The sequence below is a fragment of the Aptenodytes patagonicus genome, chromosome 6, assembly GCF_965638725.1.
Source record: "Aptenodytes patagonicus chromosome 6, bAptPat1.pri.cur, whole genome shotgun sequence".
Classification (NCBI taxonomy): Eukaryota; Metazoa; Chordata; class Aves; order Sphenisciformes; family Spheniscidae; genus Aptenodytes; species Aptenodytes patagonicus.
Window position 1 is genome coordinate 46,330,384 of NC_134954.1, and position 24,357 is coordinate 46,354,740.

Genomic DNA, 24,357 nt, shown 5'->3' on the forward strand with positions numbered 1-24,357 from the left:
AGAATGAAAGCAATGCAATCAGAGTTATATCAGCTCTTTTGCATTATTTTGCATTCTTATAACCACAAGAAACCCATGCAATTCTATTTCTGCTTCAGGAAGGTTGGCCACTCAACAGTACAGTTCAAAGTGTCAGCCTGTTTTATGATAGCTAAAGAATCACCCTATTTTCTTGACCCCAATTGTTTTAAACTTGACTTTCCCACTCTACACTGCAGTGCAGTACCCAGACCAGTCTAAAATAGCACGGGTTACCACCCAGGAGCTACCACGCTTGAAACCTCTCCCTAGTTTCCAAGTGTGGATACCAGCTAAGACTTTCAGACTTTTCACATGACCTTGGATTCTCTGTGGTCCTATCTTCAGCAGTACAGCAACCCTAAATCTGCCTTCATTGCTTTTTTAAGGGTTCCTTTTAGAGAGGCAAATTGCTGGGCAGAGCTCACATGGTACCTCCTCTTTGCTGCTGGGCTACAGGGAAAGATGCCTCATATTTAGTAATTCCTAGTGCCAGAGCAGCCCTTACAGATGTGGCCATATGGTAACAGCCCTCAGTCTAGGCTTAGATATGTACATGAATAGATTTAAAGTGACATTTAAATGCTGGTTTCTGGAACCCTTTTTGGTCGCAGGCATACGTGTAAAGGCAACAAGTTGCAAAGCCAAAACTAAAATCTGTAGTGGAAGCACTACTGTGCTTATCCAGTCAGGGTATAAAATGTTATTTGGCTTATACAAGCTGTCATGCAGCTGAACTGCAGAGCTCAAATTTAAAATATTCATGATCATCCTAGCAATCTTCCCCTCCCCCCCCCCTCCAAGAGAGCAATGAAGAAACAGTCTTACATTTTCAGATGTAACTGTTTTACAGAGGGAACATCTTTTGTTGGGCTGCCAAGCCTGAGTCATCCCTACAGACTCATTTCTAGAAGAAGCATGCACACAGGACTGACAGCTGATCACAGGCTATCTCCTAACTTCCATAAAGATCTTATAGGTTTTAAAGCAACCTAGTAAAATTAAGACACAGTAACCTTTTCTTTATAGTGGCAAACATTAATAAAATTCTCTGTTGCTGTAGTTATGAAGAGGGAAGACTTTTTTATTCATAAAACTAGGTCACTGAGGAAATAACGGGCTCATACAGGAGGGGAATGCTCTCTGAGCGTGCAGATAGCATATTTCCCAGCTTGCTACCGCAGCTTGGATTGCCCCGTTTGCCTCTCAGCTGGCTCCCACCGTGGTTCTGGCGCTGGACCTCGCAGAGCGCCCAGCAGCAGTGACGCAGGCCAGGAGTGATGGACCTCGAGAGCTTCTCCACCAGTATTGCCGTGAGTGGAAACGGGACCTTCTAGTGGCAAGTGAAAAGAGTCAGCACAGAAGCTTTAGCAGCTGCTATGTTAGAGTATTAAGATGGCAAATAGCAGGTGGTAACAACTTTAACTTCTAAAAAGCACAGATATTGGGTAAATAATAGTCTACCCTTTGGAATTTTTTTTGGCTGATGCCACCATATCAGCCAGAACAGATCAGTATTGCTCACATAACTTGTGGGCAGGGAGATCCCCCCAGATGGCTTACTGCCACAGAGGAGATTGGAAGAGCACACTACTGCTGTCTCTCCAGAGGCTGAGTTGCCATGTGGCATTCACCTTCTGGGGACAGGCTTGGGTAGGGATGGGGGGGCTTGTTTCATGAGGATCATCTTGGCAGAGTAAGCCCCTGGGTAAAAGGCTCCAAGAGTACGCAGGGAAAAGGGCTAAGCATCATGCCCAAGACCTGCAGTGTCTGGGCCTGATGGCCTTTGCTGGAAATACAAAGACAAGGAAGCCTCCAGGTGACTGGCTCCCTCCCAGCAGCCCAGGAGGCTCCCCACCACACACTCACAGGTAGCTATGTGGGTCAGGCACCGAGCTCCTTCTCCATCCCCACTGCCATCTCCAGGCTCTTTTTTGGAGGAAACCTCACTCTTGGGTAAAGACGCTGGTCAGCACCTCTCCAAATTCCCCGGCTCCCTGCTGCCAGCCAGATCAGGCACCAGCAGTCCCTACAGCTTTTGCAGCCAGGTCACCTTTCACGCTCACTGCTGTGCAAGTGGTGGGGCAGGGGCAGAGAAGGGCTCGGTGGCTGTAGCAATTGGGTAAGGGCAGCCAGGTCTCTGTGGGTGCCAGGGCAAGCGCTGTATCCTTTTGTCTTTCTCGTCCCTTGGCTTCCCGTCATGTCGGTTGGAATTGAGGCACCTGCGAACGAGGACTTTGGGTCAGCATTTGGGGTGCCTCCCCTCTTTGAACAGCTCTGGAAGTACAGGAGCTCTCTGGGTTGCTTTCACCATGGAGTGTCTCAGGTTTCACTGAGCAATTTTCCCGTGTCAGGCAAGCAGTGTTTTTCCTGGCCTTTTTCTGGCTCCTCTGCTGCGATGCTACATTGTCACTTCAATGGAACTGCAAATAATAAGACAAGAAGTGCCAAAGTGAGTGTCTGGTGACCCTCATACCACGTCTTTCACAGGTCTCAGATGGCTGTGTCAGGAGGAGACACAGAGAGATCCGTTGCTGCCTCCCCTGAAAATTGACTCTGTTTTGAGGGAAGCAGCTGTAATCTCTTCCCACTTACCCTGCCAAACCCGACCTCCACCCAGCACAAATCTCTGGTGGGATCTGAATTAGTCTGACAGCAAACCCTATTACTTTTCCAGTTGACATTTGGAAATAGTAGAGATTACTGTAAAAATGAAAAAAAATTAAGAAAAGATGTCCTCAAGAAATTTACATGGAGATCTTTCCATTACCTTCCCCAGCAGACATTTCTGCCCCAAAATGAAAGGTGGCTGAATATCTAGAAGGCTCTTTGCTCAAGGCACATAGTAATTAGCATACCTTGTGCCAGAAGGGAGAGGATTAGACTCTCCCCAGCCATCTGCTGAATATGCCTTGCCAATGTCAGAAGACCATTTTGTTATATAAACTGCACAAAGCATATATTCATACACAATTTTGAAATTTAGTAATTTTTCTTTGAAAATAAAACCTGGTTTTGCGTAGTGCAAAAAGGAGAAGTGGAAATGCACCACAGCATAACAAGACACAGAGGGTGATATTATTGAATCTTAAATTTTAACTTTGGGCACACTGACACTAGTAGGAAAAAATGGGCATGTAATGCAAGTTCTCAGAGATTTCACAGATCACCTTCATGACATCCATACTTGCTCAGCAAATACTTATGTGATTAACTGGCTGAATAGGAAAATTGGAACAGGCATGTGAGATTTAAAACAGAGACTTTGAAATTTATTTGGAGAAAGTAACGCTGTAGGGTCTAGGAGGAAGAGACACCCATGTTCTCTCAACTCTCATTTGTAACACCATCCTTCACCAACAACAGATAAGTTGTACTCTCCAGAAAGGTAATTCAATTTTCTGGTGGATTTTGATATATTCTTGAATTATGTTTCATTGCAGTCTGGAGCAAAACAGACTTGTTTTGTTTTCAGTTGCCTACCAAGGAGGATGGAGCTCCAGGTCTGGAAGAGCCTGTGTCTCTCCTCTCCAGAACGTGAGCTGCTCAGAAGTTGGCAGACATCATTACAGAGACTTCTCCATGCCTGACCCCATTCCACTTGCCCAGGATTTGGAATTGCTGCCTAGCAGGTACATTGGTACCCTCCAAGCAAATTATGGAGAGCTTGGGAGTAAGGACTTCCAAATATTTAATCCACAGCGATCCACCAGCTATACCGTTACAGGGGGACCTTCCTCCTGTCAGGCCTTCAAGCAAAATTGGACCTCAGTGCTTCTGTAGCTGCAGCCCTTAATGCAAATAATAGAAGAAGCAGGAGAAGAGAGAGAAGATGACATAGCCTACTGCCAACCCATGTCTTATGTCAAGGCAGAAAATGGTTACCAGTAAATTAAGCCTTAAATACCAGCTTTCCCATTGCTTCAATATTCATAGCCTACTAGCTGGATCCTGAAATATGATAAAAACTTACCAAGAGCTGCTGAGCAACCTCAGCATCCACCGATTTCCAAAGCAGAACATAAAATACACTGTGAGGACCAAACCTGGATGGAGCTTTATGCCTAAAAAGATTTTTTTTCTATCTCTAATTTTTGTAATTCCTTTAAAATCTATACAACAGCTCTGTTATGCTTCATGAGCCTTGTCACAAGTACAAGCCTTCACATTGGCACATTTTAAAAATAACCAGTGAGTAAGATCCTGTTCTCATTTCTATAAAAACTCCCCTACTGATGATAAAAACTGGTTAATAATTTAACAAAGTAATCTGAGTGTTCTGAAAGTGGCACAGAGCCTTTTATATTTAAAGAAAGTGCTTAGTTATAGGAGATTAATCTGTGAGAGAGGACTATTATTTAAGAAAGAAAACACTTCCAAAATAATTTGCATAGACTCCTAACATCACCTACCTTTGGGTAACTATAGGCTATTAATTCCTTGTGCTGTCTGCTCTCATGTTTAGAGAATGGCTCCCCTGAGAAAAGGCTGGCTGCTTACAGACTAAAATGTTACTCCACAGGAGCTTAATGTAGTTTAGCCCATATAATCAAGATCTAAACTCCACCACTTCAGCCAGGCCCCAACTAAGTCAGAAGAGAAGTCGGGCCCCTGTAATACAGTTTATTGATCTGAAAATCGGAAAGAATTGGAGAGTTTGTGTCCCTTTTGTGGATTCTGGCAGGTTGCTTATCCTCACATTATCAAGGATCTGCATTTATGTTGAATGCCATTTTTTTTTATATTCATTTCAGGTTACCTAGGGCCTGATCCTCATAAATATCTAGCAAAGACTTGGAGCAGCATCCAGGCCATTCAAACCTCTAAAAGTCAATCAGTGTGCATCTTGGTTTGAAACTGAAGAAGGTCAAAACTAGTGAACATGTTTAGAATGTCTCTCTTAAGCATCTTACCTCACTTTTCCAATCTTTAAAACAAGCATAATACCAGTTTATCATTAAGAAATATTTTTAAGGATAACTACTAATTGGAAATTAGGGAAAATGGAAAGAAAAAAAAGAAGCGTTTTCTTTATTTGGTTAGTGCATCCCCACATCCTTCACGTTTCATCTTGCAGGTAAAGGTATAAAAATATTTTTAAATGTTTTATGACCATTATCTATATTCCAAAATTTTAATAATTTAACAGGGTTCTTTTTTGTTTGTTTACTATATTATTTTTATTCTTCAGGCAAGTTAAATTTTCTAACCAAATCTATGAATATGGAATACTGAGCTTCTGGATAGCTGAAAGTGAAGCCTGAAAGAAAAATTACAGTTCCAAGGCATTTTCTAATTTGGTTTATAAATAGAGATGGCTTTGACATACCACTCACAAAAACAAAGCTATAGTTAGCTTGCCTGAAGCAGCTGCGCAGCTGGGGAGAAGAACATACACTGGCAGCCTATCAGTGCAGTCGCCTGTGTTGTGATACTTGCTATCAAAACACCAGTTAAGAACACAGGAAGAATTAGCATTTTGGCTCGAGGCAGAGTGATAGGAAGCGGTCTTTGATTTTAAGTTACCCAACATGCAATCCATTGAAGAAAATCAAGCTAAATAGGTTCTTAATTGGAAGCAGCAGGTAAGAAACTCTAATGCAACTAACCTTCTTGGGTGTTTTGGTACAAGGCAGGTAGACTCATGTGGAAATTATTGCTTCCTGTAGTTGTAAAGCTTTTTCACTATCAATAACTGTATAGCAAAATAATCTGTATATTTAAGTCAAATGAACAGCACAAATATTCTCAGAGTATGACTAGTGGAATGAATACCCCACAGAACGGCACATCCTGCTTGGGGACAGATCCAGGCTCATGTCTGTCACTGGAGGTTTTTGCACTGACACCAGCTGATTTCAGCCCAACCACGCGGATGAATATTCTGCTATGCATGCAGCATTCTGGCTCTGAAACAGCACAAAACCTTACAGATTTCAGCTGAAGCTCAGAAGTAGGTCCCCTTGAACTGACGGAAACTTGCTGGTTTTCTCTTAGATGATTTGGGCTCTAACTCACTGGATTGATGCCCTATTGCCCTCCCTTTGAGTGGAGCAGATATAGCAATTCTAAAGTTTATTTTGTATTTATTAAATTCATGTACTCAAACTGCAAAATTAGGATCCACATCCAAACTTTCCAAAAACTCAGTTACTTCAACATAATAATGTTTCAGACCCATCTTTCAATGAAACACTTTTTCGCTGACAAATAAGCCCAGTGCATGCACAAATATGAATGGATAAAACCTTGATATCACACAGCGAATGCCATAAAGGCCTTCTATGCTATATGCAACTTTTTTTTTTTTTTAATCAAGAACAGTGTTTCCTGCCCCTTTACTTAATACTTCTTCCAAGGTTAATTTTCAGCATAGTACACATGTATTTTGCAATCACAAAAGAAAAATTCTACATGCATTAAGGCTGAAAAAGAGCAGGTATCCTCCCACACGCTGCTTACAAAATGATCTCTAGACTTCCGAGATGGCACATGACCTTCGCTTACATCAAGTGCATTAAGTTTAAACATTTACTTTAAATAAAAATAAAAACCACCACAACCTTTCCCCACAGAAGCATCCACACTTAGCATACAAATACCATCAGAATTCATCATTTAGAAACAAAATTTTCCTTCCTTGAAAGTACAAACCTGAGACTGTGATATAAGAGAGAGTCCTCTTCACTTCTAAGTGTTAAAAACATGAAGATGAAAATTAAAAATAAGAGTCAACTTGTGCTTGAATTTCACCACTTGGTCCTTTCAAATTCTCTTATAGCCTGAGCATTTTGACTTGTCAAGACATTGATAGAAGCGCAATGTAGCTCTTTAAAACGGTGCTGAAGAAAAAGAAAGGTGAAAAAAAACCCGAACAAAAACTCACCACAACTTAAATACTTCACATAAAATTTCCAGAGGAGTCCGAGTGACTTGCAAGCCCATGTCTTTCCCCTCCTCTTCAGATGTAATTCAAGAATTTAGTAAGGTTAATACAAACTGATGACAGTGGAGCTCAAATTCATTCAGAGAAAATATACAAAAAGCAAAAACAATAAAAAACCTCACAGCCCAAACAAGCCCAAAAGTAAAAAGCCACAGCAAGTTACCCCAAATACTACATTTGTAAAATATTTAATAAATCAAATTAATACTAAGCCAGTTAGAACAAAATACTGGACACAAAGCAAAGTAAACCATCTCAAGTAAAAACCAACGGAGCTAAAAGCAAAGAGGAAAAAAATACCTGAAAAGAACATATGCAAGAACTGTATAGACACGTAACGAATTTACAATTGTAGCAAACAACTACAAAGTTTTAGATTTACAGTCAGCAAAACCCATATAACTTGAAATATTCAAAAAAGAACTAAGGAAAAATCTTCCATTGGACAAAACCCCTTAACTCCTGTGGGATAAAAAGAAGGGAGGGTTAAGCCTGAGAAGTTGGTTTAGAGGACTCATTTTGCCACAGAAGCCAGGTAAACCACAGGAAAACCAAAGCCCGCACAGGTCCTCATTGGCTGGTTTGTCACAGCCACCTTCTCCTTTATGGGCTGGGCTCCCCACTTGAAGAAAATCTCTCCTGGCACAGCTGGGCAAGGGTTTCAGTGCCAGCTGTTCCCTACAGCCACTGCAGAGCGTGCCAGCGCACCAGGGGACGTACAGCACAAGCAGCGGTCCAGCTGCCGGTGGGCAAACAGACTCTTTTTAGCAGTGCACAGGGAAAGGACAAGAGGTACCAAGCACAAACTGAAACACGGGAAATTCCATTTAAACACAGAGATAAAAACCTTTTTAACTGTGAGGGTGGTCAGATGCTGAAACAGGTTGCCCATAGAGCCTGTGGAGTGCACATGCTTGGAGATACTCAAAATCCCATGGGATGTGGCCCTTAGCAGCCTGCTCCAGCTGAGCCTGCTCTGAGCAGGGGGTTGGACTAGATGGTCTCGAGAGGTGCCTGCCAACCTCAGCCCTTACTGCAGTTCTGTGAGCTTGGAGGAAATGGTGGGAAGACAAGGCTTGCCAAAATACAACTGTCAGATTTTTGTTGTTTCCCCACACACGCACTAGAATGCAAGTCTCTTACAGGAAAAAATTGGTTGAAAATGGACTTTCAACCCATTTTTTTCTGTGAATTAAAAAATTTTGTTTTCCAACATACTCTAGAGTTAAAGGAAATAAAGGAAAATAGAGGAGTTGACCCACTGGCTGCACTAGGGAGCTTGAAAAGGATGCAGTAGGCAATAAAACAAGACCCAAAGACTAGAGACAAGACAGGTGTGGATGCTTGGCTCCCCTTTACAGCTTCCATATGTCTATGAAGGCATAGGCAATAACTACATAATTACATAAAACTGTATTCATGACACAGCCAAATGACACTCATCACACCTTACTCTGAGAAAATAAAAATGGAGAACTCTGCATTGCAGATGAATTCTTATTTTAAAATGGAGGAATGTGAGGAAGAAAAAAAAGAAATTTGCTAAATGCAGAAAAAGTGAACAGTCTCTGTAAAGTTGGAAATAAAAATATGTAAAATACAATTTCATTAGTGTGTTCTTTTTTAAGCTCTAAAAAGAAATATTGTGCTTATCAATGCATTTCACAAAAACCATTGAACACTAATGTCTAAAATAAGAATATAGAAGATAATTCTTGATAATATTGAACACTTAAGAGTTCTTTACATCCACAAAAAATGCTCTATGAACATTAACTAATTGTGGTAGGTGAAAATATGCTGACTTTCACTCCAACATTATCCTGACCCCAGATTCAATCAAAACTACAGTGTGTTGACAATAACTCAGGAAATGACAATTTGCTAGAACAGACTGGAAAAATCAAAGTGTTAGACACATTTGGAAATCCATAAAATATCCGTTACCAAAAAGTCAGTATGTTTATTTTTAATTGTACGCAGATTGAGTCTAACACCATTAAAACGAAAAGCACAAGTGTTTCCGTCACCATTTGGGCAACTGATTGATTCGTCATCATTAGATCAGAATTTTAACAGAGCTCCTTTCAATGTATGGAGAAATCTGCTGGTAGCCATATACTGCCTTATAACTTTTCTCTTTAGCCTTCAAAAAGAAGCACGTGCACAATCTTTGTTATCATTTTTCTCCTCTTAGCAGTAGCTGAAAGGATCAAAACAAGCAGCAGTAAAGAGAAATATTATCTGTGTATTAAGCAAATAAAGTAACATACCAGGAGAAAGTGATGGAATCTGAGCTGAACCACTGCAGGAAGTAGATGGATTTTGACAACTGTTTGCAAAGGTTCAGACAAAACAGAGATAAATACTAAAAAAAGAACCAAAACTGAACATTCCTTGGTCTAGTTCCAAATCTGTACTACATCTTTAAGTCTTACTCCTCACTTCTACCTCCCTCTTCATCTTAAAACTTTAGTGTAATAAAAAGCAAGTCATGCACATGCATTGCATCCACAAGGGATGCGACACATATGCCAAGAACTACACCTACCCCCTTCACTGTTAATTCTTACAGCACAATCTCCAGGCCAGCAGACAGTGTCTAAGCTCTCTGCATGAGCTAGCAAGGGTGTGTTTTCATCCTGCAATTTGCTTGTACAATATTAATAATGACTAAGTAAACTATAATCAACATTTTCAGTTGCACCCGTACCAACATTAATACCATATGACACAGCAAATATGAAAAGCTGACCAGCTTTAGTACACTAAAGTACATTTTTACTTGAGGATGTGAGAGATTTAAAAACCTGTTTACATATGCTAGTATTTGGGAAGAACTGTTTTTCAGTTTTCCTTAAGGAAAGAACACTGACAAAAAAAGCACCTGGGTTTAGAATCACTGACACTGTTAAATCACATAAGCTGTAATAGCGACCTGTGTTCATACATTTCCTCAAAAACAACGCTTCTGCCCTTCAAGAAAATCATTATGACTTCCAGGACCACAGAAACACAATAATTTTGTGTATCAAACCATTAATGACTCCAATGAATCCAAAGCCAACTAAAACCACGTTATTAATTTCATCCTAACTCTCAAATATTCCAACTTGAACTGGACTTCCACTGTACTTGACACTCTATAAGCCTATCATTAACTGCTTATATTTTCCATGAAAGATGCAATCACCAGACTTAAAATTTGATTACAGTATCATGTTTGTAACTAAATATTTAGATGGTTGAACAATCCTTTATGTCTTTAATGAATTATTGACAGCACAGTAGTAACTTCATTCAGCCAACTACATAATACATAGCTATCTTCAAGTATGGGTTGAAAACTGCAAAGCGTGTCCTGAAATTTTATGACATATTGAGGCCTCAGGAAATAATATACCTATGCCTTTCAGCCATTTATGGATCCAAACTGACACATCTGTGTGCATTGCTCCTGCAAAACATCATGCTGGTTTAAACAGGCACCGTTACAAACAGCAAATAACTACTAAATTTTAAAAATAAGGTATTCTACACAGGGTATTCTATTGTTCAAGGTATTCTAGTATTCTATTTACCAGAAAAATTTCTTAAAAGTATTTTTGCACACAGCTTTGAAGACAGTTCTGCATGCATTGTATGGCCATAATCAGGATTGATTTGGTCTATGATTACAGAGAAGCCAATCCATTCTGCATAAAATAGAAAGCTACTTAACATTATACTTCCAGCCCCCGCCCCCATTTATTAAGTGCACATTCTGAAAAAAAACTGTTCATGAGTAAGTTCTGCAGGGATCTGGCTTGCCGTGTGGTTGGTGCTTCTTGGTTTCCTGCTGCCAAAATGCAATTAGACACCTCAAATACATCTGACGCTTTTTCAATGCCATCCTAGGATGTCATTACTTCAGTTGCCACAGGAGGGGATGAATCTTGGCTTCACTGAAGTCAACAGAAGACTTCACTGGGTCAAGATATCATACAGTTGTGAACAGCTGTTTATGACTGGCCTTCTTCAAAGTAGTAGTTTATTCCATAGCATTCTGTGTTCTTTTCACAACACATTATAGCAAATAGTTTCAAGTTAAATTCCACTTCACGAATAAAGAAACTACAAAAATGCAAAGTCAGTCTTTATTTTATTAAAACAAGATTTGTTCTGCTGAAGGAATGAATAAATTCATAACTGCAAAACATAAGCAAACAAGGAACAAAACCTTTGCTTCTGGGCATGCTCAGACCTACGCTACTACAAAGTTTTCTGAAAAAGATCATCAGGAAGGCTGTAGTTCATAGCAGATAAATCATTAAAGACAAAAATTCTGGGATTTTAATTGCACTAGCAAGTGAGCTACATTTTACTTTTCCTATCTGTCCCCAAAACGTCAACAGTTGAAACACTGTTCTATTTCAAAATAAGTATGAATTCAGATTACTCCATTCTCAGGCAGAGTTACCCTAGGGGAAAGCGAAAGGAAGACAGCTAAAGAAATCAAGAATCATCATCCCACTCCCGTTTTGCACTACTCAGCGAAGTAAGCAGACTCCCAAGCACAAGAGCACATATAGCATCTTGTCCTCTACACTTCAGATCAGGAGACCATGCGCTTCTGTTACCTGTCACCAATTTCCTTCCAAACAGAATATCCTGTCCTGTGATTTAGCTCTTCACAACATAAAAAAAAATCCAAATGCATGACTGAGGAAAAACATGGAAACAATAAATCTGAAATTAAATGAGCTGAAGATAAAAAGAAAGAACATCCAGCAATAGCACTGGACAAGTTTGTAATATCAATGTATTCTTGCAAACTCACATTGTGTCAAATGACCACAGACAGCAGAGACAGAGAAGCAGATAAAAAATTACAGCACCAAGCAAGAGTATTGCAAAATACATGACCAATTAAGACAATGTGAAAACCACAAACACACGTGTTCTAATTTGGGCACAAATTTAGCATGAAACTTAAACACAGCTTCAGATTAAGTCATAGTCTCATCATAAATACAACTAAATGCCTCATTTTATCTGAGTCCCAGAGAGAAGCGCTTTCATACTACGATTTACAACATTGGATGCAAACTTGTCAGAAAGAACTAGAAAGCAAAAAACCCTATCAGAAAAGGAACTGAAGAACTGCTAGGTGCTAGCATTGGACATCTGAAGTTTTGGGGACTTGCTAGTCTACGTTTGCTTAGCACCTGGCACAGTATGAGTCTGGGTGACACTCAAAGTTCACAATAGAAGTAAATAGTAAAAATCAAGCTGCTTAGAATCAGATTGTTTTAAAAGGTTGAATTAGTACTTTGGGGGGGGGGAGACTTTTTTTAAACTATGAACTGTATAAAAAACCTAAGTATGAACTTGCAGAAGGTCAAAATTACATATGCATGGAAGAAGAAATGATAACATTTTTCTCAACTATTATAAAATATCCTGCATCTAACTGCTGCCAATTAGATTCAAAAGGCATGACTTTATTCCTCTTTAATCCAGTTACTTTTTCTTGCTTCTCTAGATTAAGACATGCAAACATACTGACAAACATTTTTGTCCACCAACGTTAAAAACCAAAAAAATTAAAAAACCCCATCCCAAACCAGCCAACCCTCCCATCAATTTCAGTGAGAAAGTATTTCAGCTCTGAAGTCTTCCATTGGTGTAGACTTCACAATCATGTTTCAAAGTTTCAGCCATGCTGCTAATGAAACAATATGCTATTCAATAATGGCAGCAGAATCTGTATCATTTCTCTAATAGGGAAGTGTTTGACTAATTCCTCAAGACCCCAGAAAACGTCTTTTCTCCTTCATGCACATGATATTTTGAGTGTCTCTGCAATTTTTTGTTTTGCACCTATCTTCACCAATTCTCTTCCCAAAGCAGTTTCTACATTTACTTCTCACATCACAATCTCCCCTCTTTTTCCTTGTAGTCACTGAGCATGCACAGAAGAGGTGTCGAAACAGTCAGAAGTGAGGCATACAATAACACCCAAGCTTACAGTAAATCTTTTTTGACACTGTCAACCACAGAAACGTTTCCAGACTTGTACCCCAAGTCTTTTTTTTTTTTTAATTGTTACATTTCATACTTCTTGTTTTTTTGGGGTTTTTTTGTTTGTTTGTTTGTTAAGGAAAATATATAGCTACTTACACTTTTATTTAAATAATACATTTTTCTTTTTAAAAAACCACCCTGACAAGGGGGTCTATTATTTACAAAAAAAAAGACATTACAGGCTAAAAATATTAGTCATTCTATAGTCCTCAAGATATTTTTATTACTCAAAGTTTCAAGGAAAAGTTGTGTGCTGGAGAAACACAAACTTGCAATGAATGAGTATGGAGAACAGTATTTTTGGCTGTAAACAAATATGCACTAGTGATCTTGAAGTACAATGTGCATTAAACCTTATTCACACACACAACAATTCATGCTCTTCATGTGTACAATATTGCAAAAAATAAGATGGAAGAAGTTAGATAGGAAAACATTCTTGTATCATAAAAATATGTTAGAATGGGACTTATCTATAGAGTTAATTTAAAGCTTTGCTTTAAAACAAACTTTATTTAAAAATCTTCTTTTGCTTTATCTAAAAATTAGCCTTTCTATAAAAACCATTCCTTTAAAACTTTGCTTTAAAAAAATCAGTTTTATATTAGACAAAATATTAAATTATACAGGCACAATTAGTTAAGAGGGCTGCAAGAACTCATATTATAACCCTTCATTTTCCAGTGACTTGCCATATGGTCATAAGATTCTGTGTCTACTGACAACCATAGGAAAATTCATCCATAGAAATCAACTTTCATTTCAAAAATAAAATAAATTAAAAAAATTTTCAAAAATCTGTCAGACCATATTTGACTCGTAAAGGAACTTAGTTTCCAGCTGGCTTAAGTACATGCACATCTTTTATTTATCCTGGGAAATATGCACATACATTAGAAAAATCCCCAAAATATTTTTTGAACACATGGATTATGATGACAGCTTTTATATTTCCTTCAGATACTGTATATTTCGAAGTCCACCTTTATCTCAATCCAAACCAGCAACCCTTGACGCTTCAGAAAATGAATCAAGAATGATTTTTCAAGGGAAAATGCACAGATATCACGTTCAATGGCAGAGAGAGCAGGGTCTGCTCTTTTCTATGTTTCAAAGACCTTTAAAGTAAGATAGATAATATAATATACCAAATTGCAGATTTACAAACCAGAGCCCTGATTGTGATGATGTTTAACTATATGCTTAACTTAATACAAATGAACAATTAATCTTGGATTTTAAAGCATAGAAACATCTGCAAGACTGGGGTTTATGTCTCCTAAACACATTAAATAAGCTGTCATCATAATAACTATTAAAAAAACCCTGAAAAAACTAAACCAAAACAATATGGTATTTTTTGCCATAAAATCACAGTAGTTAGAGCATCAGTGGCCAAACATGAATCACTATGGAATATAATTTTAATTCAACTAAATATTTTTAAACAGATTTAAATACCTGTTTAACAGATATTTGAACTCTAATACATTTAGATGGATGCTGCTTTAGGTTTATTTAAATATTTTACTGAAAGTTTAAAAAGAAAGTTTCAACTATAGTCCATAAAAACGTAACCAACAGTACACCCAATTAAAATCAAAAAAGCACAGAAACTCAAATTTCAGGTTGAAATTCTAGAACAACTCACTGCTATTTGTTTGTATTATAATTTTGCCATCCCCCCACTAAGGAATGTGAAATTCACCTATAAACTTAATCAATAAGCCATTTAAAAAGAGAAAAAAAACCCCAAAACCAACAACCCAACCCAAACCCTAAGCCTGTATTTCTTTTGGAATTTGAGACTTCACTTTAACCACCACCATTTGAATAGTGCCCTAGAGAGACATATTTCCTTACCGGCATGGTCCATTATTGCTTGATGAGAGCCCGCAGTGACTTTTTGTACAAAATAACTGCTTTGGACACGGTTTCAGGGAAAAAAGTCAATATGAAAACATGTACAATTACATTTCATTTCAAGAAAGCACTGAATTGATCTGAATTGTATCATACTGTATTAATTTTAATGCCACTCCATAGGCAAGTATATATTACCTGTTGAAGGAGGTGTGCATATACACAAACGCAAAATACATACACAGAATTCAGCCCAGATTAATGTATCTTCATTTAATTTCTAGCATAACAACTGAGCCATTTTTTGCACTTTAGAATTACGTGGAAAAATGAGAATAGGCACAATTAATTAATACAGCTTCTAATTTACCTTATTATAGTGCACTATTACGCACTGATAATACCATAAAACCAATATGATACTATTCAAGCTCATTTTTCTGACGTACAGGTGAAGTCTAGTAAATAGGATTCTAAGTGCTTTTTAACTCAAATGCACAACTTCTGCAGCTTTACACAGTAGACCAGTGCAATACATTATGTCCCCATATTCCAGGAACAAGAGCCAAGTTTACAGTTGTACTTGTTTCACATTAGACTGGCTTTGCACTTTCTGCAGCTCTAGCACTTCAACTGCTTCGTCTATGACCTCCTTTTGTTCCCTCTCCTTTTCCTCAATCTTTTTCCAGGTGCTGGCTATTAAAAAAAAAAAAAAAAAAAAAAGCTCTTTTGGTACCTAGCTCTCACCTGGTAGAACAAGACAGTTTCGAAGTAACGGTACAGCAGAAGTTCTTCTAGAGGGTTGGTTCACAGTGCTAGGGTGACCCCGATCTCCACTTACTTCCCAGTTCCTAACTTTGGAAGAAGCTTGCTCTGGCTTCTTGGGAAAAGATTCCGATGTGACTTTCTGCCTCTTTTCAGGAATCCCTGTGACAACTGTTGAGTTCAGAAAGGTCCTTTTTGGTTTCCTCCTCACCTTTAATTTTTTAGCATCAGGCTTTTCTTTCTTAAGGTGCTTTCCCACTGTAGTTTTCCTTGTCTGGCACCTATGGATGGAGAAAGCAGAAGATTTCTGGGCACGAGGACGAAGTTTCCTTCGCATCCCCTCTTTTTGCTGTTTTTTAGTTCTGGAAGTTTGTTTGCCTGCGGTTACTCTGTTTCCTCTCCTCCCAACAGTACATCTGACAGACATAGGTGCTGCAGCCTTTTTGGAAAAAAATGGTTCTTTATTAGTGCCTTCTTTTCTCTTCCATATCGCCTTTGGATTCTCCCTCTCTAACCACTCACTCCTGATGGAGGTCAGAGGAGTTTTGGTAACTCTACTGTAAAATGGTGTTAATCTACTATCTCCTTCTACCGCAGACTGGTGAGAGTTCAAAGGTGAAATGATCAGGTGTTTAAAAGAGTTCTCAGACTGACCAGATACCAGACAATCTGTTCTTTCTGTGGAAACAGAAGATCCATCTGCCTTTTGACTTGATGCTGCATCATTCCCTTTACCTGGATCTGGCAGGAAAGATGCTGAAGATGAACTATAGAAGTCTGGCCAATTGAGTGACTTTGATGGTGTGCTTTCTCTCTGTGCATCTGCTAGTTTCCTCATGTTTGCATCAAAGCTGAGACTTCTGAAAAGCTGTCGAACATGGGAGGGCTTTTTGGCCTTTTCTCCAACTGTACTCTTTGGAGGCATTTTCAGAATTCGATTTGTCAGTGGGTCATAATACTTAAAAGAACACTGTTTGTATTTATACCTTACAGAGTCCTTGCTATCTGTGGAGTTACGATTTTTCCTCATTTGGGGAATATCTATAGGTTTACCTTTACACTGTTTTATCTCTGGGCACGAAAGTACATACACCACTGTCTTGGGCTGTACAGGACTCATAATCTTGCTATAGGATTCAGGAAGTTTAAGGGCACATAGTCTAGTTTTCATGTTTGGAGTTTTTTCATTCTCCGGCCACACGATGCTTGCTTTCTGATCAGCTGGATCAGATTCCCTTCTAGACATTTTTCTTTTTGCTACAGGGTAGTTCAATAGACTTGTTTGGGTGCCATGGCTGACTTTAACCACCTGGCATCTTGAAGCCAGGCGCCATGTCCTTTTCCTAGGCATTTTAAGAATTTGTGGGTTGCATAGTGTATCTGAGGCTAAAGATGGGTTATCAAAATCAGAGCCACCACTTAAAGCATCATTAAATTCTGGCAATGCTTTAACCAATGCACTTTCTGTTCTATTACCCTCAACAATATTGTTCTTTTTTTCATCCTTCTGCTTTTTTTTCTTCATTCTCTTCCCTGTACAGTTGGCTGAGGATTCACTGTCAAAGTAGCAGCGAAAACGACCTTCCCTGAAATCACGCACAAGTTCTTCAATTTTTATATCATCTTCATACATTATTTGAGACCAAGTCTTTCCCACAAAAGAAGGAGGCACATGAGGCAGAGCTGGAAGAACTGGTTCTTCAGTATGAACTACAACATCCTGTTTCACTGCTTCTATTTTCTCTACTGACTCACTTTTTAAAACAGAAGAGAGCTGTGTTCCATAGCCTTTATCTTGCAAACTTATTTGGACCTCTTTTAGGAATTCTATATCTTTTCTAGCTGCCTTGGGTAAGTCTGTTCCTGCCTGAATAGGTGCATCACAGTCAAAACTCATTTCAGAACCCTCTAAATGAGTATGGTCCAGAAGTGATGAAAAAGTTAAACAGGGATTATTCTCCTCTTTGAAAGAAATTTCTTCAGATGTAGTTCCATGGCAGTATTTCAAAATAACATCTTCAATAGTTTCATCCACTGAACTTTCATCACCTCTGTTTGTCTTCATGTTTTTGCATCTTGCTAGTTGTGGGGATGTCCCAAGATCTAGGGAGCTGCTGATACCCACAGTATCCCTGAGATGGAAATCAGACACCAAAGTTTCATCCTGAGTTTCTAAACCATCTCGTTTTGAGAGAGATTGACCTGAGGTAATACATAAAGAATGGCTGTGGCTGCACATAGGATTCTGATGAGAAACTGAAGGGCATTTTGGGTGAACCAGTGCCGGAGCAGGATTCAAGCATGGGTTCAGTAACACATCACTATTGCATACCTCCATTCCTGTTTTATCACATCCACTAAGCGGAATCAGATTTGATGCTGCCAAACGCCTAACATTTTTTCCTGTTTTATGATTAACAGAAGAACTATGGATTAAAGGACTGACAGAAAAATGCTGAGGTACAGGGCTCACAGCTGTAAACTGGCCTTCACGGCTATGATTTGCAATTTGACCACCTTTCAGGGTATCCAATTTCTCATTGCTACAAATGCCCATAGACTGTTGGGATATTCTTATAACATGTTCCTGCCCTCTTTCTAGTTTTTGAATAAATGCTTGTGTTACAGAAGTGTTCTTTGTGCTCTCATGAGACAGGCATGGAGCAGAAGAGCATATTTCACCAACGGACTCCTGATCTTTGCTGGAAATCTCCTGACTGTCTCTGTTCCTCTTTTTCTCCATCTCTTCTGCGGACAGGCGAGCAATCCTAGCAGCCTCTGGAGTGACGGGGAGTGGCATGTCATCATAGGTTGGTCTAAAGGGGATGGGAAAAAAAACCCACCTTATATAAATTCTGTAAATATGCTTAAGATTTTTCAAACAATAGTGTTTTTTTTTTTTTAAAAAAAAAGAGTAATTACCTAGAGTGCATCGCACCTAATGAACAAACTCAAGTTACCAGCTCTGCTACTTTAGCAGAGATATTCCATTTTAAAAAAGGGCAGAGGGGAGGGGGGAACGTTCCACAAAGCTAAAGATAACAATTCGGGCATTAGTTGGTTACCCTCTTCAGGCAACCACCCATTAAGAATGGCCAAATATATATTACGATCATTTTGTAAATACAGCAAAGCGAGAAAAAGTAAAGATATTTCTTTTGTTTGAAGTTGTGAGCTTATAAAGAGGTTATTTCACTGGTAAAACTATCATTAATTAATATTGAGCTTTTGTAGAGAAATGGAACATTATAATATGGCACAGTATAAAAATACTATTGAGTATGAATGCCCCTTTCCCTACAAAATGTGGCTGCCTGATAGGAGCTCTGCACATGTTGCCAAGGAATTCCATGCTTCCTGTTTCTCACAGACATACCACAGCTTCTGACTCACTTCTGTAAGAAGCCAAGTTATGATTGTTCAGCCTCACTGTGACAACAGCAGATTTTTATATATTCTGTAACTGGCAGTTCTGTCTTTAGGACTGCTTCAAATACAAGTGTTTATGTCTTGCAGAACTAACAGAACAGACAGATATGGACTATTTCTCTTATGCAACACAGGAACCCACAAGGCTTCAATGTGTAACAGCTGAGCAAATCCAATGAAAATATTTTTTTTAAAAGTAAATATAACTGCAGAGAGAATATTATGTTTCATTTGAAAGTTATATGCAGACCTTGCAAGACCCAAATGGATGCTTACTTTAATACATGGCAGACAGCCATGCACCTTTTATGGTGCATTCATATGCTAACAGAAGTATTGTGAATAAATTTTATTGTACAGTAATTTCCTTGGTTATAAACATTCAGCTTCCACATTTATTGAAAGTTAAAAATCAATCAGGAGCCAATAGAATTAGCAATGCTTAATAGCCACCATGTGCAGAAGTCCCTGAAGGACTCAGACATTAGTTATTAATAAAGCCAGCTGATACCAAGCAAACTTGTAGCAAGTATTTCTAACTAGCTACTTCACACTGAAAAACAATCACAAGAGAACTTATCTGAATATAGCTATGTCTCAGCCTTTCACTGAGAGATGACAGATAAAAGAAGAATTCTCAGCTTGGAAGAACTGTTTTATAGTTGAAAAAAAATGATAGGTTTGGCCAATGTTTCAAAAAAAAAAAAAAAAAATTTATTTAAAACTGACATTTGAACTCTACAGAGTTAACAAGATTTAGTCCAGAAAAGCATACTTCATAGGATCACCACCAAAACAAACGAACAAAACTCCCCAACCCCCCTCGCCAATAACTCATACTTGAAAGCACCTACTTCAAAGCCTCAGGATAGGGCTCAGTGATAGGGCTCGTGATCCACCATGAGATCTTGTTCTCTCTCTCTCTGAGCCACTAACAATTAAGAAAACAGTTTTCCAGCTAGCTACGTGTTCATTTCATCACCATTTAATCTCCAATCACATTTTCCTTAGCTTGCTTATAAACCTCATACAAGAACATGCCAAAAGCTGGGCTTTTGAGAGATGGCATGATAGATGCGACATGACAGATGGCACCAAGATGGATGATTCTCCTCTATTCACAAGGTCTGTTATCCTGTCAAAGAAGGAAATTAGGATGGCCTAATGTGATTTTTCTCGACTAAATCAGCAGTAACCATTACTCATCACTTCGTTGTCTTCTAGATTCTTATGAACAGTTTGGTTATTCAGTTCTCGGGGAAATACTGTAATTTAAGCAAAGAAGTCTGTAAACAAATCCTCTCTCTGCCCCTACTGATAATTGACAATCACTACATTTGTTTTTTCCCAGTCCTTCTGAAACACCACACATTCTCCGTGGCCTCTCAAAAATAATTACTAACAGCTCCCAGACCGCTGCACAGTGTACTAAGTATCACGAGTGCTGAAAACCCTATTTACTGAGGTCATGTGAGGAAAACTACAGAGCCACTAACAGTCATAAACAAAACAACTTTTTAATGCAAAATAGCATGGAAATTAAAGTTATCAGAAGACCAAGACCTACAAGGTATTTCACAGTGCAGGGACTGAAGCACCATCCATCAAACAAAAAAAAGCCTTCCAAGGAAACACAAGGGCAGTCACATGAACATCCTGTAGATCAAAGTCCCCTCCAATCATTGCAACTCATAACAAAAATCACACTGGCTACATAAAAAGCGATAAAGCACTGCATGCTATTTATAATGAAGTAACTTATATTTTACTTTGGCTATTAGCATATTATTCTTCATTCACTAAAGTGATGTACATATCAAATATTGACTGCCAAGAACTTGCACCATTAGTTCAAGTATATTAACACACACCCCCAAAAAAGATGTTTGTTATTACAGACTCACTACCTATGGCTCCATAGGTAAAGCTGAGTCCAGGTTTTTCTTGAGTCCAAACACTAAAATGCTGAAAAATTCATGTTGCAAAATTTTACCTTTGTTTACTTTCCAGAGGTTAGAAGATAAAGGCCACCATGCCTATCTAACTTGTTACAATTTTACATGGTGTTCAAAAGCATGTACAAGACATGCAGATGTTCCTGTATCTATAAAAACGGTGTGTGGGGAGTGTGTGTAGGAATGAAGTATGTGTGAATGCATATACCCTTACATATTGTAATAATACACAATTTAAGTGAAAGTAAGGAAACTAAAAGTGGTAGCTGTCATGGCTCATGCATACCAGAAGTGGGAATCTTGCAGAAGACATGGCTATCTTGGTCAAAGGAAAGAACAAAACAAAAACTGACATAATTGAGATGCCAAATTATATTTTTCCTCCTTACTGTAAAGGATGTTTAATTGATACCTGCCACAGACCTTGGTTTTATTCCTGGTAATGCATATGGAACACAATCACAGGTTGAAAGTCTGAAGGAAAAAATGCCACAACAAAACTTTTCTATTATAAATAATTACAGTTACAAAAGACTGGAAGGTGATAAATACATTGCTGACATTTAAAAACGTAATGAAGTTATAGGTGGCAATACAAAAAGTTTCATAGCAACTAAAAGCTTTTAGAGCTATACCTGGCAAGTTAGCTCAAGTAACAACAATTAAAATAAAATAAAATAGCTGGAAGACTATAAGATCTAGCCACCATCAAGGTTTCTCAAAAGGAAAAGTTGCATCTCACTAATCTCTGGATCATGTGTTAGTCAGTGATAAAGGAGTAGGTAAAGAAGAAAAGATGTACTACTTCGATACGCAAAAGGCTTTCATTAAGGTCCCTGGGAGTCTATTACAAAGCTAAATAATCATTGGGGGGGGCAAAAAGACCCCAATCAAACACCAAGAACTGGTTGCTAATATCAAATAGGAGGGTTGAACAATCACTCATCATCACAACACAAGATTGGAAGCAGAACGCCCTCCAGTTCAGGCTAAGTTTAATGACTGACTTGCCCCTTTCAAAATTTTTGAAGAGTAAAGTATTAAAATCTTCAGATGACAAGGAAATGCTAAAAGGACCCTCTGAATAATTTAAGTAAAGGAACACAATAGGGATGTTCAGCCAAATTTTGATAAACAAGGGATAAAACTTACAACACACCTTGCATGACCCTAACAAGCCATATCGATTCACCAACAGCAGTATACAACTCCTCCCTGCTCAAGATGTGTTATTTTAAAAGAAAATTAATAAAGTTTTATGACACAGCCTGCAATATTCCTTGTGTACTCCAAAAATATAACATTTTCCTCAAAGGTGTATCATCTTTTAGAATACAGTGGAATTCTGGTTATCCAAGCAAAGGGGATAGAATTCACCAGAGTACAGATAAGGGTTATAGGACTGACTAAGCAAAAGGAGAAACCTCATATAATGAAACATTAAAGAGGATTATTTCTATTATCATATGAATGCAATGTAATCAAATACATCAGATGATCAAACAATGCCTGTCAGCTGAACTGCTGCGCCCTACTGCTGCATGCATTCTTGTCCACCTAAGCTCCGAGATAAAGGACCTTTGTTCAGACTTCAAAATCTTGCAGATCAGAATTAGACCTAAAGGGAAGGCCAAAGGCAGCAGAAATAATCTTTTAACTTTCTCACTTCACAGTTCTTCCACCTTTGTGTGAAACACCTGGCATCTGGATACTGCTGAAAGACCGAATATAGGACTAAATGGATTTTGGTATGGATAAACTATAGCAAATTCCTAGGCTTCTAGCTTGCTTAACAGCAATTTTCAAAAATTACTTATAAGCAAATGTCTCTGGGGTGGAGGGAACAGAACTACAGTTCCATACAGTTAGGAACTTCTGACAGTTTTGCTACAAGTTACCCCCAAAAGCAGAGTGAAGATTTACTCTCTTAAATGCTCAATATTATTTCTTTACGTAAAAAACTTCTACACCAAGAGTTTGGAGGAAGGAATGATTTGTTGGTTTGTGGGGTTTTTTACTGAGGGAGGGGCAGAACATCAATATCCTTTGAAATTCAGTATAAGGCAAAGCTCTGATTATTTTTTTTTTCCTTTTTCCACATCACTACTAGGTATACTGGTTCTGCAAAACAAATCAAGTCTCACAAATATTTCTATAATCCTTTTAAATAACACTCTTAAGATCCCTTGTGTGAATTCAGCTAAATAGTAAAAACAGGTATTTAAGAACTGAGTGAAACTGTGTATCAATTCAGTGTTTTTATGTATGAAAGAAGAGAATCCAGTTCTTACCTCAGATGTCAGTTAAGAATGTGACTTTTCAGTCATTTTTCAGATCAGGATCACAACATAAATCTATTCACTCTTTCTTTTCCATCTTTGCTGTCTTTCCTCCAAACTCTGTCTAGATTTGGGATTACTCCTCTCCCTTCTCCCTCCAGCTTCATCTAGATATTGTACATTTTTCTCATTCCATTCCTTTTTCCAACAACTTAGAGGAACATGGTAACTTGTTCTTCCTCGTCAGTAGGTTTTGTTCACCAAAGGAATAACCTTGTATTAGGCAACACCTCAAGAGAGGGCTTTTTTCATTTGGGTGTTGCCTTAAAGTGAATCCTGTATTTTCTCCATGGCAAAAAAATGTGGATGTTCTTGAACTAGACGGATTAAATTTATTTATTTGAGATGGAAGGATTAATTTATTTATTTGTAGTGATGTGTACATGTCCTGGGCTAATTTATCATAGACATGCCTATTAGCTTGTTCTGTCACATCCCTGATAATATCAATATGACTGCCTTCAAACAAAATACCCTTCTACTTGTTTGTCAGATCCATAGCAGAGTTGTATACCAAGATACACTGTACTAGGTTCAGACTGGGATTTTTGTCTGCCTTGCAGAACATAACAAACAAGGAATGAGATTAAATTGACTTCCCTTCATCTACAGAGAAAAACTTACACAGTGACCCTCTTATCATTCTTAAACATGCACATGATAAATAGAGAGAACACTTTTCAAAATCTGAGCATTAATGAATTAGCCAATTAATGTAATTCATGTAAGTATTTAAGTTAATGTGTGAACTGCAAGGATAATGAAAAAAACAAACATATACATATTTAACTGACATTATCCACAAACAAACCAAAATTATGAACTCTCTCAAAACATACCATAAAATATAGTGCTAAATATATATATATAAAGCCCAGAATTATAAGAATAATATATATAAAGCCCAAATTATAAGAATTTGTAAATGCATGTCAGACTGTACAGTCTGCCATTATACCCGCTGACCCATATATTC

The 24,357-nt window shown here is 38.2% G+C and overlaps 1 protein-coding gene across 4 annotated transcripts in view; it reads right to left on the reverse strand.

Annotated features, from left to right (window-relative positions):
• Positions 1-1,081: 1,081 nt before the first annotated feature.
• Positions 1,082-24,357, reverse strand: part of ZDBF2 (zinc finger DBF-type containing 2) — a 29,927-nt gene continuing 6,651 nt past the window's right edge. For all 4 annotated transcript variants that reach the window (XM_076342421.1, XM_076342420.1, XM_076342419.1 and 1 more), the window contains 2 exons: positions 15,641-18,474; positions 1,082-2,441 (listed from right to left, as the gene is read on the reverse strand). In XM_076342421.1, coding sequence (XP_076198536.1) covers positions 2,428-2,441; positions 15,641-18,474 — 2,848 coding nt within the window. In that variant the 3' untranslated portion in view covers positions 1,082-2,427. The remainder of the gene's footprint in view (positions 2,442-15,640; positions 18,475-24,357) is intronic.